Source organism: Pseudorasbora parva, chromosome 6 (genome assembly GCF_024679245.1).
Source record: "Pseudorasbora parva isolate DD20220531a chromosome 6, ASM2467924v1, whole genome shotgun sequence".
In the NCBI taxonomy this organism is placed as follows: domain Eukaryota; kingdom Metazoa; phylum Chordata; class Actinopteri; order Cypriniformes; family Gobionidae; genus Pseudorasbora; species Pseudorasbora parva.
In genome coordinates this window covers 5142822-5163306 of record NC_090177.1, presented here as the reverse complement: position 1 = coordinate 5163306, position 20485 = coordinate 5142822, and the positions used below count along the sequence as shown (strand labels likewise).

General features: G+C 42.2%; 1 protein-coding gene across 1 annotated transcript; it reads right to left on the bottom strand.

Moving 5' to 3' along the window:
• Positions 1 to 2049: 2049 nt before the first annotated feature.
• LOC137079136 (E3 ubiquitin-protein ligase TRIM39-like) lies at positions 2050 to 15283 on the bottom strand. The gene is made up of 6 exons (XM_067447101.1): positions 15167 to 15283; positions 14052 to 14132; positions 10050 to 10283; positions 7694 to 7813; positions 3799 to 3940; positions 2050 to 2588 (listed from the first exon to the last, which is right to left on the bottom strand). Exons 1-6 carry the CDS (start codon positions 15281 to 15283, stop codon positions 2050 to 2052), a joined length of 1233 nt encoding a protein of 410 aa, XP_067303202.1.
• Positions 15284 to 20485: the final 5202 nt, after the last annotated feature.

The window sequence follows — 20485 nt, the reverse complement described above, 5'->3', positions numbered from 1 at the left end:
ATGTTTTGAAAGTTGTGCTCACTAGCATACCTTCCCCCAACACAACAGAGGGAGATTCTTCAGTCACCCTGGAAACCATCTGATAAGATCTTTTTATGGCCGGAAAGAATGTGGCCACATGAAGTCTTATACACAAAGAGTTTAAGACACAGAGCTTTTGCCTCAAATTATAGACAAACCATCTATAAATGAACATGCACCCCAGGACATTATATGTAAACACATAACTGTCTTGTAAAATGTTTCTTCTGTATGGTATTTTGCATCTTTTTGTCTGTGTCTTAACAAAGTACTAGTTCAGATAACCTCATATATGTCATGTCTCCTATCAAATTAATGCTCACTTCACGACTTACACTTCCATGTATATCACTTATTCAGAAAATGCAGTGTGTGTTTGTTGCATTAATTATAGTATGAAGACTCAGAGACCCACTGAATCGAACTTTCAAACAAAGAGCCATAAATCTGCTGAGGAATTTCCCGCCGGGAAATCCCAACAATCTCATTGGTTAAGTCTAACCCTGGAGGGTGGGACTATTTCCAGACCTTAAAAGACCAGTGAAGACAGGCTCTCCTCCTCTTCTCTCTCGGAAAAACTCTCTGGCTCTTCTTCAACTCTCTCCTGTGGGAGCCAACACCCACGGGGGGGGGGGGGGGGGGCACTCAAGCCATGCCACCAATGCAGGCCCTCCAAGCAGGCCTCATCTCTTCCAAAAATCTTCTCTTCTACAATCCGATCTTCAAGAACACGAAGCATCGCTAAAGCAAACAGCCGCTTCCCTCCCAACCTCGGAAAGGACCGCCGGACACGCAGAGACACGCAGAGACACGCAGAGACACGCAGAGACACGCAGAGACACGCAGAGACACGCAGAGACACGCAGAGACACATACGCACACAAGCGAGAAGCCAAAACGAAACCAAAAAGAATGCAAGTATTCTTATTCTTACTGCTGTAAAGAGGATGTGTTATTCTCCCGTTGGGATAAATTAACTCCGTGAAGGTCGTATTTGGTTGAACTGAAGGAAAGCTGTTTCTTACCCTCCCCCACTCTCTTTGTCTCTCTCTCTCCCTCTCTCTTTGTCTCTCTCTCTCTCTTTTATCTCTCTCTAACTTCAGTCTATTCATTATTCTCTTTTATGTATTCTTTCGTTAATATCTATACTTCTACTCTCTTGATGCATATTTAGTATGTACTTTCTGTGTGAATTGTAGTGTTATTTTTAGTCTGTGTTTATTAAACCTTCAAAAGACATTTAATGAGTTGAATCTGTTATTCTGCCACATACACAAAGTCAATGAAACTTGCGATCTAAACGTTACCTAACTGCTTATGCTACTATGTTAGTAAAGTAAACTGTATGACCATTTGAAATATTGAACTTATCCTGATCAGTAAAGTTAATGTTTCTTATGCGCTTGTAAAGCAGTAATCCCTTTATTGAGAATTGATTTGAAAAGTCTATAACTAATTTGCAGGACAAACTTAGTAGGATAATTTCAAGCAATTCCGTAAAGGGTTACTTGTATTTAATTAAACAATTTTCCCTATCGGAAAATTTTAATACGTAATGAACAACTGGCAAATCATATTCATAAATTCATGAATATTGAATATTAAATCCCTTTTGAGTTAATTATTCCCCGAGACATTAAACTCATTAGTCGTTGTTGTTACACCTACAAAGGTAGTCAATGGTTGCTCTCTCTGCTTGACTTATACCGGTTTGGAACAACTTGAGGGTGGAGTAAATGACGACAAAATTCACATTTTAGGGTGAGCTATCTCTTTAACAAGTGGAGATGAGAGAGAAAAAGGCTTAAGCGATTTTCTTACAAAATAAAATCATAGAAACACTTAGGAAAGTTTGGAAATATAGCATATTTTGTAGAAATGTAACATATGATATTAAATCGTGTAAAATGTAGATTTGAAAAGCAAAAGCAAAGTTTTAATGGAAGACAAACATTTGAAATGTATGTGTAACAAAACAGCACATCCATAGTTAATCCTTTCAAAATGGCAAGGTTTTTTGTTTTGTTTTTAACTGACAGGTGTGATGATCAGTGGTCTTGAGTTTTTACCTTCATTAATATCACCTGGGCTGAAACATGGATAGAGTTGGTCAGTGAATGTCTGACCAGTGAAGGAGTAGATGTGAGATCTGGACTCCACGTTATAAAAAGAGACCAGACCCTCCTCATAATTCACAAACACACCCACCTTCTCAGGATTCTCTCTAAAAGGGATTATAACCATGTTACCATCACTAATTAAATATGTATCCTCATCAATCCGATTCAGACTCCAGACTCCATTCTCAGTACAAGGGATAATCTCCCCCTTCCTGTTAACGGATTCTTTGGCCACTCCTAAAGCCCAATCAGTCTTTCCCTTCACATGCACCTCATAGTAAAAGGTCCCTGAACTGAATCCCTGCTTTGCCAGAACACAAGAACTCTCATCAAACCTCTTTGGGTTTTCTGGGAGGTCCTGTTCAATGTCTCCATGACGGACTTGTTTTTCATCATCAGACAGGATGAGATACGGATTCGCTGTATCAGGATCCAGAGTCACATCCACTGAGAGAGATCAGACATTATCAATCAACTTTAGAACAAACATTTACAGATGTACAGTATATAATACAGATTATCAAGTGTATTACAAAATTATTTTTAGGAATAATTTCAGATTAACAGTGAGTTTCTCTCTATTGGCAGCATCAGTGGTGTGTAGTGAGTTCTGGTTATGTGTTAGTGTTTGTACACGGATAGTTACATCATGTTGCGTGCTAAAGTAAGTTAAAGTAATAGTGTTTTAGCTGATTATGGCACGAGTTAAAGTTTGGATAGGACTTCCCTGTGTTCAGTGAGTCTTTTTATGCCAGTCTAATGCTAACATGGAAGTTATGCTATGGTTATTTTAAGTGCATACTAAGTGCGCTGATATCTTTGTAATTGATTCAGCCTTGCCAAGCACTCGGGCTGTTGTTTTTTCTTGTTTTTCTGAAGTAAACGAACTAGAAGTTTGTCTAGATCTGTCACTAACAGTGATCCTTTGCTGACAAAGGTCCCGATCACACAAAACGCGTTTTTAAGGTTCGAAAACGCGAGGCGCACTGTACAGCCTTTTTTGGTTGACGTTTTTTCATTCAGAAAAGAGCAGTGCGCTGCGTTTTTTTAATGTTTCTAGGCAACCCCTGAATCAGCTGTACTGTCAGTCAAATCAATGCAACGGTCAACACAATGAAAGGCCCGCCTCTCCATTCATTCGATTGGACAACAGAAAATAAACGCGATGACGTCGGGCGCTTTTCCGCTCAGAGTTGACTTTTTTTCAACTTCATGCTCTCGGAGCGCTCCTTCAAAAACGCGAGGTGCAGCAAGCGGTTAAAACAGGCGGCCAGGGCGCATAAGCAGCGTGCATAACGCTCTCGGCCAAAGAAATCCATTCAAAAAAGCGTCTCTTGCTGCAAAAACACATTCTGTGGGATCGGGGCCTAAGGCTAAAACGTTTTTGAAGAAGCGCTCCAAAGTGCACAACGTCATCGCGTTTATTTTCTGTTGTCCAATCGAATTAATGGAGAGGCGGGCTTTCCGTTGTGTTGACCGTTACATTGATTTGACTGACAGTACAGGTGATTCAGGGGTTGCCTAGAAACATAAAAATAAAACACAGCGCACTGCCATCTGGACTAAGACTGGATTGGATTTAATCAGAGTATTCTTCTTGTTCTTAGATTACTGGCAAATAAACAACAACTATACATTGTACTTTTAATTCCCATACCATTTTGACTGAGCTTTTTATTTAGTGTCTCTTGTGTTCTCTTCAGTTCAGTCAGATCTCTATACAGAGAGTTCACATCAGAGCCAATCCTGATGTCAGTCCAGTTCTTGATGTCTACACGAGTAACCTGGGATGAGTTCATCTACAGAGAGAGAGAGAGAGAGAGAGAGAGAGAGAGAGAGAGAGAGAGAGAGAGAGAGAGAGAGAGAGAGAGAGAGAGAGAGAGAGAGAGAGAGAGAGAGAGAGAGAGAGAGAGAGAGAGAGAGAGAGAGAGAGTTCTGTTAAATATGATATTCTTATATATTTTTAATGTTTTACACAGTCCCTTTCTTACAGTTTTTTTTATTTCATATTGTTTTTTCTGATGTTATGATTTTGTTCTCTTTTGTAAAATTTCAAAAAATAAATGGTCAGTCAGCTCATCAGGTTTAGGAACGGTGTTTGTCCTGTAATATTGTACATGTTGACTGATAAGACTGAAGTTTGTGACGAGTGGAATAAAAGCAGCGCTCCGTTAAGAGCAGAGCGCTTCCTTCTGAACTGTCGTGGCATTTGCGCCTCCAATCAAGAGTACAGCAAATGTGAGGGTTTATTTTATTTTTATGGTTCTCATTTAAGTGATTTAATTTAATAAGTAACGCTGTTGATTGTAAGACATTTGTGGAAGAAAGTTATACAAGTTCACCTCGGAGGCAAGGCGTCAAAATCCGAAGCATTGTCAAGTGCCTTCTGCGTCACAATGAAGATGCTAAAGGTGCCCCTTGGCGTCATTTTTCGATGCACTGGGGGCTCCATTCATTTCAATAAGAAACCTTTGGTGTCATACACAGACGTACTGGGTATGGGAATATTATCGTCACTGTGAAAATTATTTTTTGATTTATTTATTGAAATTATTTATTGGTTTATAATTTTGCCATTATGACATGGAGTGTGATTCTCAATTTAATCAGCAAGCATAATTTCATTTACATTTATTTTATTTACGCTATTTAGACACGTTTTAACGTGTAACCCAACCCACCCCATTCCTAAACCTACCTATTTGTGTGAACATGATATAAATTTTTATTTAACGAATAATCAAATAAAGATTTGATTTGTATGAAGAAAATCCCCAAAAGCGATAGGCATCTAGCCTAGAAATCTAGACGCACCCTAGCGGCAGCCAATTTAATCTGCCCGCGAGTGTCGTCTAGCAACTCTCAATACCCTTCTGAGCTGTATTCCCCTAACTCTTGCCGGACCAATCACATCGTGTATAGAGTCGGCGGGCGGGGCCATAATGACGACGGCCGAGTTGCGTTTGCGTGCTTCTAGTAAACACAGAAACTGGCGAACGGCGGCGGTCTTTCGAATCAGCTTTGACCGCGACTCTGGAAGACTTGGAGTTAAGCTTTTCTCTGAGAAAAGAACAAAGAACGGCACTGAAGTCATTCTTAAAAAGGGAAGATGTGTTCGGAGTTTTGCCGACCGGATACGGCGAATGTTTAATCTGTCAGCGAGCTCTGCTTCACCTCCATTGCTCTGGTTGGTTGTAGCGCTATCCTATCGCGTGCAGAGGGAGTTTGAAAGACAACCATTTATCCGCCCCTCGGATTGAGCTGTCAATGGTGAGTTTCTAGACCAAACATCTTGATGTGGGTCTGACTTGTCAGGCTAATAGGCATCTCCATCCGCTTAGATCATGAACACGCATCAAATTTCAAATATTGCCACCCGTTAGGTCAGATTTCATAGTGAAATTGCATTGGCTCCCGTATGTCTTGTGACCAATTACGTCAGCATTGATTGTAAAATGTCATTGGCTCTTGTGTGTCTTGTGACCGATTGCGTCATGCCCAAGAGTCTTTTGAATTATTTGAATGAGATATGAATGAGTTTGTTCACGGGGCAGCACGATCATCATTTCAGCGACTAAAACATTAAGATCAACTCTGTTCTTCCCATGAAGACATCGTATGACTTTAGAAGACTTGGAATGCAACATGAGTTAATAGTTTTATACTGTTTGGTCGGTTTTTGCAATAAATACTTGTGACTGTACATTTATTTGCCTGTTATGTGTTTTATATTGTTAAGATATGGGTAGGTTTAGGGAAGGAGTTGGGTTAATTGCTCCAAAATATAAAAGTAGCCTTTAAATATTAATAAAATCATGTCTGCTTTTACAAATGCAAAGAATTAAATGCGTCTGTGTATGACGCCAAAGGTTTCTCGTTGAAATGAATGGAGCACCCAGCGCGTTGAAAAATGACACCTAGGGGCACCTTTAGCGTCTTCATTGTGACGCGGAAGGCACTTGACCATGCTTCGGATTTTGACGCCTTGGGAATGAGAACGGGTTCCAACAAAGCACTGTGAAACCCCAACTGCTTCAGTGAGATGTTTCCTGCTGGAACTTAAAAATTGTGCACGTTGTGTCTGAGCCCCGCCCGACATTAACTGTAATTATGATGTCACAGAAACGCCAGGCTCCAACGTCACGGTATCACAGCGCACACCTCACCTGAGTTTTAATTAGGGATGCACCGAATCCTGGATTCGGGTTCGGATTCGGCCGAATATAGGGCTTTTTGACTGGGTTCGGTTTCTGCTGAACCTTAGAATTTTTTTCCACCGAACCCGCTTGCACTACGCGAGACTGGTCGAACATGATGCCACGGTTGATTATGGCAATGTGTTTACTAGGTGGACCGTTCATATGCAGTAGGCTGTGAGAAAGTGAAAACGGAACTTGTGAACAGAAAATGTTGTTTGGCAATACTTTCATTCACAAGAAGACAAGTCAAGCTTTATGTTCAATTTGCAATGCCGATTTGTCTCGTGGTGGCATTAAAACCCTAAACAATAGCCGCTGGATGTCTGGTTCGTGAACGAATCGTTCTTTTTAACCGGATCTTTTTAGTGATCCGGACGATCCAGTTCACCAAATCGGACTGAATCGTTCTAAACGGTTCGCGTCTCAAATCAGCGCTGATCCCACAAGTTACTATAGTTACTCACTTTCTGACATGAGTGACAGTCCCTCAGACTAGAAATCAACTAATATCTTGAAGTATATGTTGTAACTCCAACAGTTCACTGAACTGAGACATGTTTTGCTGTGAGAACCGGTGAGCTGAGATACTGCATGCGTGATAGAACCGAACCGAATTGTTTCTCTCGGAGTGGGACAGCTGCTGTTTCTCTCGGAAAACTGATGCTGATAATATATGAGCACGGGTGAACTGAGGATTTGTGTAAGTTTATGTTATGTCAATGTAAGTTTATTTAATCTGTGTAAAACATCAGTGTTTGCACGACAGTGGCTGTATTGAGTGCTTTTGCGAAACATGAATTAAAAAACGTATCCAAGATGATGATGATGACAATAATAATTATTACTACACTAAGTTTTGATTACAAAAACTTTATATGGATGTGTTTGAATGTATTTTCATCTGCCGGTAGGATAGAAATGACGTCATTACGTAAGGATGTAAAAGAAGCGGTGATCCGGTTTTTTTTGTGCATGAAGGAATCTACAGACGGCAATACGGCACAGTCATCCTGGCATAATGTTGCCTTTTTTTAAATTAAAATTAATTTAAAAATACACTGCTGTGGACGTTGTTTATGTCATTAATGTGTTTACTGTGATAATGGACTGAGAATGGGAGTTGGATTCGGTATTCGGTTTCGGATTCGGCAGAATCTTAACCAGTGGATTCGGTATTCGGCCGAACCTCAAAAATCTAGATTCGGTGCATCCCTAGTTTTAATCACCTCCACCTGCAGCCCATCAGCACTGTCATTAGCATGAGCACATATACACCTCTGACAGTCACTGTCCGGTCTCGTTTGTGCAAGGTATGATTTCAAATCAAACAACGGACTCCAGCAAGCTACTTACCTGTCTCCAGCGTCTTCCCTGAGCCTTCTTCTTTCTCCTTCGTCTAGTGTACAGACATGGTTCCACTTCCTGCAGCGTCTCTCTACGTGGAAGTCTCCAACGTATCTCAGCATCTCCAACCTGTTACCATCACCCAAGACCTCAACTCAGCTCACCTGCACTACTATCACATCTGTTCACTTTACTGGTTACGCTCAATAAACATTATACTCACCATCTTTGTCTCCGCAGTTCTGTACCATAACATATGAGCCCGAGCCCGATTTAAACATGACCATTTTTTAATATGTGGGTGTTCTGACGAGAACGAGCCTGTAATGAGCGAAGCGGACCGGTGTGACGCTCAGCTCAATAATCCGCTTTATGCCAGCGCTCCACTCATGAACCGCTCACCGGTAAAATGTTTGCTCAAATCCAGCTGAGACATATTTATATCTACTGTAGCCTACTATACTTGTTCTAGCCATTAAACTGTATATTTCCTTACATATTTATGTTTAAATATTAGAATGTTATTTTTAAATTTCACCTAGAATATATTGTCCACTTCATTATGTTTTGTAGAAAGCATTTCTTTACAGTAAATTTCGTTTTGTATAAATTGTATTTTAATTTTAATCAATGTTTCATCAGCCAATTACCTGGATTTTAATAAATAAGAAGCAAATAGGGCTAATGCAGACAGTAATCGTGTCATGGAGGCGCCGGCGTGATCACGTGTAGGGCTGTGTTGAAAAAAATAGATTCACCAATTCTGAATCGATTTTCATATTAATTTCTAAAGATCGATCCGTAACTCAGAGGATCGATTTAATAACAGGCCTACAGTGAATTTTAATTTGCCGCGTCATTGAATTCACACATGCGCGCGAGGTGGAAGGACATTAACACAACGAACATGGCAGCTTTGAAAACTGCAGAAACGCCACGGAGAGAGAATACTAGCTGGCGTTTTCAATGAGAGTGCCGGGTTTTAAGAACGCCTGGAGCGCACCGAGGCGCTGAGCGAGTATTTCACGCTAACGTGCTGAACGCTCAGCATTTTTTACTGGTCGCCGAGAGTTGAAGCATGTTCAACTTTGAGTAAAACGCAGCGCTCATCGCTGTCACTTTTCACCCAGCCGTCCAATCACAGTGGAGGAGGGGCTGGACAAATACAACACAGACCAACTGCCACATTCTGCGTGTCCTCATCAGATGACAACAAGCAATAATAACGAAACAAAATGATTTAAAACAAATGCCAGAGCAAATACTTTACATTGTATCTGCAATTTTATATAGAATCAATACAGGAACAAACAACCTGTGAAATTAGAAAGACCTCCGCGGATTTTCCGTATCATAACAACAAGCAAGTCTCAACTGAGGAGAAAAAACGCTGCCTGCCAAAACGCTCTCAAGCGCTCACAGCGAGGAGTTTTCAGCTGAGCGCCTAGCGTTTTCAGCTGGCTAAAAACACTTTGGTAGACACACAGCCTAACGTTATACTGCCGTCACCGTGCTGAAGAACACAGCCGTTCTCACTGCAGCGCGCTCTTACTGCCAAGGAAGTTGTAATGGCTGCGTTGTCATGATGGTGCGCGACAGCACAGCTCCACAGTGCGCGTTCGCTGACTAGAGCAGCCTGGAAGGGGGATTGTTCTTTACGACCATCAATACTCCATTAATTTGCAGTTGAATGTTTATAATAATAGTATCGATATGTTGCATAACTACAGTCCTGTAATTCAGGTAACAGCTGGAAAAAAATGCTTTCTTCAAAAACACTTATCTAAGTCTCGAAGATCAGATCGGATCGAATTAAATAATGATAATTGATTCAAGATCTTGAGAATCGGAATCGAATCGATTCTTGAAATTTGAATCGAAACCCAGCCCTAATCACATACATTGCTCTTGAACATCTCATAAATTAACCGAAACTCAGCAGACTACTTGCCTTACAGACATGAGATATAGGTGTTTAGAAAGATTGAAATGTCTACTTTTAGATTAATTAATTAAAAATAAAAAAATAAGCAAAGTGCAGTGTCCATGCCAGCAGCTCATTGTGTCTCAGAGCGGTTCTGTTCAGAATGCTGCGCGCTCCATCTCTGCATGTGCTGTGAGTATATATATATTTAGTTATTATTATAGCATGAAGCTTTCTGGCCACCCAATTAGGCTAATTAAGTAATGATAAAAAACACAAATGCTTGATCAAGGGCCCGGCCCGAGGATAGTGGCTGGAAATATCGGCCCTTGGGTCAAGTTCAGGCTCGGGCTCAGGCAGAGAATCTAAACTTCTGCAATTCGAGTCAGGAGAGTTATCCCCTTTCCCTCCTGAACAAACGTGTGTTAGAAGTTCACAGACCTGTTTGTAGGGGAGATGATCATCAGTGTTTGAGAGCTGTTCTATCTCAGTGTTTCTCCTCTTCAGCTCAGTGATTTCCTTCTGCAGCTCTTTAATGAGATCTTCAGCATGTTTCTCTGCTGCTTTCTGCTGTTTCTCCATCATCTTCAGCTGCTCAGACTGACATCTCTCAAAGGAACGGATCAGGTCAGTGAAGAGCTTGACACTGGAGGATTTCTCTTTATCTGTGTTTCTCTGATAAATGAGGACAGTTAAATCGTTTATGTATTTGCATATTTGTTTAAGGGTGTGGTTCAATAAAATGCAATGTCATTTAAACCGTTTTTGGTAACACTGTATTTTGTTGGTCAGCATTCTGTTGACTATAAAGCACCGGGTACACTTTAGTTTCTGTGTCTGGACGTGTCTCGCGAGCAGTCGTGTCCGCACAGCTTTAGAAGTTTACTCAACTGTGTGTGAGCTCAGATGGCTGAGTTCGACACGTGCGCAGTCCGTGCAGTCTCAAAAACTGGGCTGCTTGCTAATGCCTGGCTCACACTACAGGAGTTTTAGGCCGATTTATGCCCGATTTTCCCCTCCCGAGACTGTGAGAATTTTTTTTCCAGGACTCGATCGGTTCCGATGTTCGGTGCAGATCATCTGGTAATGTGAGGCGTTCACAGATCAAATCTTGCACCTCCCGATCTGCTCTCACGCAAATCGGGCTCGCCCCGATCATATCAAACATGTTTGATATTTATCGGGATGAGCAAGATTGTAATAACGTCAGTACTGTCACAATAGCCAATAGGAAACAAGTCTACGACGAGACGGACATTTCGAAATGGCGACCGCGAGTTGAGTTGCCGTAGTTTGCTGTAACGTTAGCTCTGAGAGAAAGATGGAGAGAGAGAGAGAGAGAGAGAATATCAGCATTTCTTGCTTTTCATTTGACAGCACAAATCTACACTAACAGGTGACGATCGCTTTTGAACTAGGCAGCGGTAATCTAGCACACTAGTGTGACCTAGCGTTCGTACAGGGTTCGCCTAAAATACTCAGAAATAAGAAAACAATACATGACAGTCGTCTGAACGTTCCTTCACTTTATTCTCAGATATACGCAACGAGCGCCAGAACGACAGGATCAAATAAAGTCAATTAAATGACCTCCATTTCTCGCTGAAGAACTGACAATCCATGTTGAGCCCGTCTCCCCAACCATTTTCTAATCCACACTGGTTTATTCTTATGCTTTTGGTTTTTTCCACAGCAAATGATCATTGATACAGCAAGTTGTCATGTTACAGTAGTAGGTTGATCCATTTTGTTTTCCCGCTTACTATCTGCTGCGTAGATCACGTGACGCACTTTCTCTGGCACGATAATCTTAGTAATATTCTGTAGTGTGTGATGCTCCTCGATTTTCATATTTTGTAGTGTGAGCATGTTTAACATTTGAGTTAAGAAAATCTACAAAGATTCTCCTGAAGTGTAGCCTAGAAATCTAGACGCACCCTAGCGGCAGCAAATTTAATTTGCCCGCAAGTGTCGTCTAGGAACTCTTAATACACGTCTGAGCTGTATTCCTCAGAATGTGGACGGGCCAATCACATCGTGTATAGAGTCGGTGGGCGGGGCCATAATGACGACGGCCGAGTTGCGTTTGCGTGCTTCTAGTAAACACAGAAACTGGAGAACGGCGGTCTTTCGAATCAGCTTTGACCACGACTCTGGAAGACTTGGAGTTAAGCTTTTCTCTGAGAAAAGAACAAAGAACGCCACTGAAGTCATTCTTAAGAAAGGAAGATGTGTTCGGAGTTTAGCCGACCGGATACGGCGAATGTTTAATCTGTCAGCGAGCTCTGCTTCACCTTCGTTGCACTGTTTGGTGTAGCGCTATCCTATCGCGTGCAGAGGGAGTTTGAAAGACAACCGTTTATCCGCCCCTCAGATTGAGCCGTCAATGGTGAGTTTCCAGACCAAACATCTTGATGTGGGTCTGACTTGTCAGGCTACTTAAAGTGTGTCCTGCACCCAGATTTTACAATCAGATAGGATTTTAAAACTCCTGCAGTGTGAGCCAGGCATAAGCCTCCTGATGACAAAAATTATCACATCGATGGCCGAGGTATACTTTGGGCTTAAGTGTCTATGCACCTCCATGTCAATGAACCCTCATCAGAGTAACCCTCATACGTTCTAGTGATGTTGTGAACGAATCGTTCTTTTTTGAACGAATCTTTTAGGTGAACGAATCATTCTCGTTCACGTAGTCTATTGACTCATGTTTCTCGTTCACTGAAATTCCTCCCTCCACCGCAGCATGGCGCTATTAGCAGCGAGCACATGCGCAGCTCTGTCGACTGTTTCATTGTGTCAAAGAATGACAACCTCAAGCCAATAGCTTTCGAGTGTGAGATGTGACGGAGCATGAGATTTTTTGAATTCAGTGAACGAATACGCCCTTTACTGACCGAGAGGCTTTGAGTCTGACTCTGAACGAGAAATCTCGTTCGCGAACGAATTGGTGTATGTCGTTTGTTCGTGAACTAAATGAACCAGTTGCTGAAGGATACTAGCTGTGTCTCATTTCGTTAAATTTCGAAGGCTGCGTCCTCCGGAGGACACGTCCTGTGTAGGATGCAGTATACGGAGGGTCCTCAATCAGAATTAAACGAGACGTCCTTTATAGGACACACAGGCAGGAAGTATCACGTTGCTATGCCAACACTTTCAGCCTCGTTGCGCTCTCACGCCAGTTTATATGAATGAAAATTATTTATAACTCTTGTAGGTGGCATATTTGCCAGCAAAGAAAGAAACGTACACTTTACCACTGTAATGAAAACAGTGTACTAATGCAGGTTGATGGTTAAATGATTACTACAGAGTAAAGTAAAGTGTGTTTGTATTTTATGTTTTATGTTTGAACTGTTTTCTTCATTACGTTTGAGTCATGTCATGCACTTCTCTAAAAACTATAAAACAAATAAAAAATGTGACAGTAGGCTATGGTTTAAAAGATCTTGTGTGTCACGTCAGTAAATAGCATTCTGAGCTACTGAACTCGTGAACGAAATGAACCAGCTCTGAATGAGAGAGAGAGAGAGAGAGAGAGAGAGAGAGAGAGAGAGAGAGAGAGAGAGAGAGAGAGAGAGAGAGAGAGAGAGAGAGAGAGAGAGAGAGAGAGAGAGAGAGAGAGAGAGAGAGAGAGAGAGAGAGAGAGAGAGAGAGAGAGATCTCGGTCGTGAACAAGCTGGTAGGCTACCTCGGTCATTTAGCGTGCGTGTTAGTCTCGTTCAGCAATCAGCAGAAAGCGGATGCAAAGCACAGTTATAGACAAACCTCATGTTTATAACCCCATGTTCACCATAATCCCAGATATATGAATGTCTGACCAAACAATTAAATGTTAATCATGCAAGAAAACATGCTTTGGTCATCCAAACCACTTATTTAGACTTATTTTATTTAATGAGTAGATTATGCGCATTTTAATAAAGCCAAATCAGTTTTTTTGTAAGTAAATACGTTGGTTGACTTTACACATAAAACACTCTTTTTCGTCACCTGCGGTCATAATTACCGGTAATGTAATATTTTTTTTTAAACTGAACGAATCATTTTGGTGAACGAACTGAAAATGAACGACTCTCTTAAAAGAATCAAAATTTCCACTACTACGCTTAGACTGTCAGTCCAAATACAATTTTTGTGCACATCCCAATGAAATCCGATCAAATTTAGCAAGTCTGAATGGCCAAAAAATAAATGGGCTTTTTACAAATCTGTTTCAAGCTACATTTATATGCACAAGCAAAAATGAAAAAATGAAACCAGACGTTTTTTTCTCCCTTAAAACTGAGTTATGACAAAATGTGCAACATTACTTAACGTTATAGTCAACAGAACGTGTTAAAGGGACCATCAAAATAAAATGAATTTAATTTAGCTCCTTTATTAAGCAAACTGAAATATTATGATTTGCAACATTTATTATTTGTAATATTTCCCACTCACTTTTCTCATCTCTACTGAGTGTTCGATCTCTTGAATCTTCTTCATTCTATCCTGAATCATCTGATGAACATCTGTCTGTGTCTGAACCAGAGAAAAACAGCTCATCTGACAAAGTCGTCTTTGAATATTGATTTTGATTCATTCATTGTACTATAAAAATATCCTGTAAACAGCTTTTATTGAAGCCAAGCTGCTCAAACAACTCGTTTTGGATCTTGTCACATTATGAAAGACACGCCTCTGCAGAAGAAGGTCGACGCCCACTTCCACATCATCGCCTCTATAGCCCCGCCCCCGACACACGCATTTCTCTGCATCGCCTGTGATCACAACATTAGGAAAGCGTGGATGAACTTTATTTTTAATGAAGCTCCAGATCGCGTCAGTAAAACACACTGTTTGTTTGTTCTCTTAATTTGACAGCGTGTCTGTTTTTAAACCAGACACATTTCAACACAGGCTTTTCAGAGCGACTGAAAATAAAAGGTGACGCTGTGATTGCTATATTGAATCTGACAGTGATGACACAACACAGTCGTGTGTGAGTAACAGTGTTTTTACCATGTATCACTGTGGCTTTGTCTCTTACAGATCATTTGATATGATCAGGTTTTTTTACTGAAACGCCACAGTCAAAATGAATAACTGACATTTGCTGTCTTTTCCTCTTCTTCTGCATTTAACGTTATAGGGTTAATGTGTTGGCTTATCGGAAGTATGTTAAACGCTGCACATAATTGGCAAATGTGACGAGATATTTCTCAGAATTAAGTTCTCAAAACAGTTCCTCACATGTGATGACGGGGACATTTACAATTATTTTAATATGAAAACCATTACCCAATCATAGCAGTGGGTGTGTACTTCAAGTGTTGAATATTTGAGTCATCAAAATGGAGGGTTTGAATGAGATGGTCAAAAACAGGACAGAAAATAGCTTATTATACTTCTAAATTAGGATGTTTTTATGTACAAATCTTGATAATATCATAAGTGGAGCTCAGAGAACATTATAAAATAATAATAACAATGCAGTTAATTAGCCATTTAAAGGATCTGCTGATAATGTCTTGAGGAAACGGTGTGTTTAAAGTGTTCAGTCTGTAAGTCTTTACCTTCTCCTCAGGACTCTCCTTCTCTATAGGATCAGTGCTGTGAGTCTTGTGTTCAACTTTCTGCTTTATTTCATCACAGACGTCACAGGACAATGGAGAATCACTGGAGGACGCCATGACTGACAACACAACGAAGAGAAGCAGGAGAGCAAGTCTGATTACACTAACACTCAAAGATTTGAAGTATTTCTCCACTGACGGCCCTTCATAAGTAGCCGTGTATTTTTTCTCTAAGTGTCAGCGCTGAGCATTTCAAGGCACTTCAGTGGGACTTTAACTCTGAATTAATATATAAATATACATATTAATAAACTTTCACACAGCAGACTGATCTCAGGTAAATTATACACTAACAGACTTCTCTATGGCATAACTATACTAAAATTAATATAATGAACATTCTCTTGAAATACAACAGTTAGATGTTAAAGCATTTGACGTTTCCTCTGAAATCTGATGATTTTTACTCACCTTTAGCATTAAATGAGTGCGAGAGAGACGAGAGTTGGTCTTATTCAAACTGTTGTCTGAGGATGCGCCACAGTCGTCATGGCAACTCTCAAACTCTCAACTGCCACTCAGAATTTGGAAAATGCAGTTTAATTCCCTGCAATACACACTCATTATAGCACATTCATGTAATAAAACACCTTATAAACCACCGGACGGGTCAATCTGACAAGACTGACAAGATTCTGGTCACACAGTTCAACTTCAGACTGGTCACACCAGACGTCGTAATCACTGTACGTTAATGAGACTCTAGTTTTTATTTGCCATGTGTAACAAGCACAAAACATGTTCACATTAAATTATGTTACTATAAAATGTCATAAGAGTCACAGTGTGTTCATTTTCGTCACACGTGAGAATCCATTGCGTTTAGTGTTGATGCTCAACCTGGTGAAACATCTAAAGGCGTCGTTTTTGGATTCAGTTGATCATAAAGAAACTCTCCATCATTGATTGTGTTTGTGCTGTTTCAGCCTCAAGGGGACGCTGTGGTGGGGAAAGAGTTGACAGTCAAGATCACGTTCCTGAACCCGCTGTCACAAGTGTTGAGGAACGTTTTGTTCCGTATAGAGGGATTGGGAATGCAGAGCGTCAGAAAGATCCCGTATGGGTAAGACTTTCAGTGTTTAACAGCAGTTTAATTTCAGCTGTGACGTGTTCATGCACTTTAGATTGGTTTAGAAACATAGACTGCATTAAATATGATATTTAAAGAGTGAACCGCTTCCAGAGAGTTGATATTGTCTTTCTGTGTGTCAGTGATGTGGAGAAGCTTGCGACGGTTCCACTGATGGAGAAGTTTGTTCCCACCGTCTCCGGCTCTCAGAAGCTCCTCCATCGATGGACTGCCGTCAGCTCACTCAGGTGCACGGATTCACTGATATTGAGCTCAAACCAAAGTCAAAAACACTGGCATTGTGAAGCCTTCTCGTGCTCTCGCTTCTCTTGAAGAATATGCACTCGATTGAAGAGTCATCTACAGTGAATAATAATATTAGTATTTTCTTTCACAATTTTTATTGTTGGATAAAAAAAAGATTTATTCAACTATTATGATTATTTTTTTATTCTTATCATGTCTATCTGTTGTAATATTTATGTCAGCTGAAGTTCATGAATGTTTATTCTCTAATGTGTGCACACAATAATTAGCAAGCTGTGTAAATTATAATCAATATCAAGAAAGAAGTGCTCTTCATTATTTCACTTGTTTACCTAAAACAAATGAAATAATGGAAATATGGAAATAATGGAAAAATGGAATAATGAAATAATGAAATAATGAAACAATGAAACAATTTCTAAAAGCTAAATTCCTAAAGTCCTAAATTCCTAAAGTCCATTTCCTTGCTTAACCCAGGGCAAAAAGCCATGTGTTGACTTAGTACAATAGAGTACACTTTACATTATATGCATCTGTGGGAAAATTACTAGATTTCCGCATCAATACACGCAGACAGAGGTGGTAAAAGTACTCAAAAGTTATACTCGAGTGAAAGTATATATACCTAAATAAAAAAATACTCCAGTAAAAGTAGAAAGTCCTCCATTCAAACATCACTTGAGTAAAAGTACAAAAGTATCAGATTTAAAACGTACTCAAGTACCGAAAGTAAAGAGTAAATATTCAAATTAACTGTAAATATCAATAATTAAGCAGATAACATCTTTTGGGACTGATATGCAATGCTTTAATTGAACAAATGATAAGATTAGATACTGCAATTAAGAATTTGTTAGATTTGCAATTAATAGGAGACAATGAAGCACCTTAATGCAGTATAGGGGTTAAACTTAAAATAGACATGCTCCATAACATTAGCTCCATAAAACAGATGAGGAGCAAGATACTATTAACTAATTCAAAATTAATTCAAAAGCCATAACCACAATGACATATTACGTAACAATTAGCTAATAGTCATGTGCCTCAACAAGTAAATGTCACAATGTAGAAAGGACCCAAAAGCGAATGCTGGTAAATTAGTAATTTATTGAGCGGGAACAGGGAAAATAAGGCTGACTGCCAGTTACCAGCCGTATAGGCGGACGCAGGTCAGGAGAGATAAGCAAAAGAGTACATATAAGGAGCTGGCGGGTAGCCTGGTAACGGGTACTGCTGGCCAGGGAGCGCACGCAGGACGCGTCGAAACGCACACCTCACTCGGCTGATACGGCGGTGCTGAAGAGCAGACTGGGAAGCCGCAGAACCCAGGGGAAAATCCTCTTGAACCACACACACACGGCGAAACAGGACTAGGCGAGCATAAGAGGACAAGACGTTAGTTGCCGACATGAAAGAACAAACAATAACCCGACAAAGAGGGGAGAAGAGCATGAGAGTTAAATAGCAAGGTGATCAGGACAAAGGGGGGACAGGTGTGAGATGCACAGAGCGCGGCCGCTAATTAATATAGCGAGCAGCTGAGAGAAGGCAAACAGAGAAGAGTAAAGCCAGAGAAGTCAAACCAAACTCCTGACAGTACCCCCTCCCCGACGGGCGCCACCTGGCGCCCCCGAGGAAGACTGCCGGGAGCGGAGGAAGTCCTCGATAAGCGAGCGGTCCAGCACATCCCTTCCTGGTACCCAGCTTCTCTCCTCCGGACCGAATCCCTCCCAATCGACAAGATACTGATGACCCCGCCCTCGGGGTCGGACATCCAGCAGCTTCTTAACCTTAAAGACGGGAGAGTTAGCACGAATGGCAAGGGGGGGGGAGGGAGGCAACCGAGTGCGAACCGCGGGCTTAATGCATGAGACATGGAAAACCGGGTGAACGCGCTTAAGGGAATGTGGCAACCTGAGCCGTACTGCCGCTGGACTGATAACCTTAGTAACGACATAGGGCCCAATGAAACGGGGAGCCAACTTACGAGCGGGCGTCTGAATGGGTAAATTACGTGTGGCGAGCCAAACTTTCTGACCACACACATACCTAGGTGCTTTAGACCGACGACGGTTAGCGGCCCGACGGGTGCGTTCCGCTGTCCGGCAAAGAACCGATCTCACTCTCCTCCAAGTACGACGACAGCGCTGAATGAACGCTTGAACCGAGGGAACGGCAGCCGCGCTCTCCTGAGAGGGAAACAGAGGTGGCTGGTAACCCAAGCAACATGAAAACGGAGACAGGCCAGTGGACGACGACGGCAACGAATTATGCGCGTATTCTGCCCAAGTCAATTGTTCGCACCAGGAGGAGGGGTTTCTAGCTGCCAAACAGCGAAGCATCCGCCCAAGGTCCTGATTAGCGCGCTCGGCCTGACCATTAGTCTGTGGGTGAAACCCTGACGACAGACTGGCGGTAGCCCCAATCTGCCGACAGAACTCCCTCCAAAAGTTAGAAACAAATTGGGGCCCCCTATCCGAAACCACATCCGTAGGAAGTCCATGAATCCTAAAGACGTGGTCCACGACCGTACGCGCAGTCTCCTTAGCCGACGGAAGCTTGGGAAGAGGGACAAAATGGACCGCCTTAGAAAATCGGTCCACAACAGTCAGAATCACCGTATTGCCACAGGAGGGGGGAAGCCCCGTGACGAAATCCAGGGCAATATGGGACCAAGGGCGGGAGGGAATAGAGAGGGGACGAAGAAGACCCTTGGGAGGCGAATTACCGGACTTTTGCTGCGCACAGACAGAACATGACGCGACAAATCGACGTATCTCACGTTCCATGGCAGGCCACCAGAATCGCTGGCGGACCACTGCCAGCGTGCGCCCCACCCCTGGATGCGCAACAAATCTAGAGGCGTGACTCCAGCGAAGAACAGCTGGACGAACCGACTGTACGACAAAAAGTTTACCCTCAGGGCACCCCCGAGGAACGACGGTGTGCGCCAGCGCTCCTCTCACCAACCGTTCCACTCCCCACGTGACGGAACCAACCACGCATCCCTCCGGTAGGATGGTCTCCGTGGTGGCACCATCATCAGAGGAAGAAAACTGGCGAGAAAGAGCGTCTGGTTTAACGTTTCTAGACCCAGGTCTGTAAGAGATCGTAAAACTAAAACGCCCGAAAAAAAGAGCCCAGCGAGCCTGTCTAGCATTAAGTCTCTTAGCGGAGCGGATATACTCTAAGTTACGATGGTCAGTCCAGACGATAAACGGAGTGGAGGCTCCCTCAAGCCAATGACGCCACTCCTCTAAGGCCAGCCGGATGGCAAGGAGCTCCCTATTACCCACGTCATAGTTGCGTTCAGCTGACGAGAGCCGGCGCGAAAAAAAAGCACACGGGTGAACCTTATGATCGAGAGGGGAGCGCTGCGAAAGCACAGCTCCCACTCCGACTTCAGACGCGTCAACCTCGATGATAAATTGGCTCTCCGGATCAGGCGAAATTAGAATAGGCGCAGATGTAAACAGACCTTTAAGACGTTCGAAAGCGCACTGAGCATTCTCAGACCAGACAAAGGGGGACTTCGCAGACGTAAGAGCAGTCAGGGGAGCGGCAACCTGACTGAAATTACGTATGAAGCGGCGATAAAAGTTCGCAAACCCCAGAAACCGCTGAAGAGCCGAGCGAGACTCGGGAACGGGCCAATCAGTGACTGCCTGAATCTTGGAGGGGTCCATGCTTATGCCCCTTGCCGACACGACCGAACCAAGGAAGGTAACCGACTGGACATGGAATGCGCATTTCTCCGCCTTTACATAGAGACGATTCTCCAATAAGCGCTGTAATACGCGACGAACGTGTTGGGTGTGTACCTGGAGATTCGGGGAGAAAATGAGGATGTCATCCAGGTACACAAAGACAAAGATGTTGAGCATGTCTCTTAACACATCGTTAACGAGCGCTTGAAAAAC

Excerpts from the sequence above, each read along its gene's own strand:
- LOC137079136 (XM_067447101.1), bottom strand. The coding sequence starts at position 15,283 with ATGGCGTCCTCCAGTGATTCTCCATTGTCCTGTGACGTCTGTGATGAA. Across the intron at positions 14,133-15,166 it reads AGGAGAGTCCTGAGGAGAAG|ACACAGACAGATGTTCATCA; the intron begins GTAAAGACTTAC and ends TCTCTGGTTCAG. Across the intron at positions 10,284-14,051 it reads ACTCAGTAGAGATGAGAAAA|AGAAACACAGATAAAGAGAA; the intron begins GTGAGTGGGAAA and ends CTCATTTATCAG.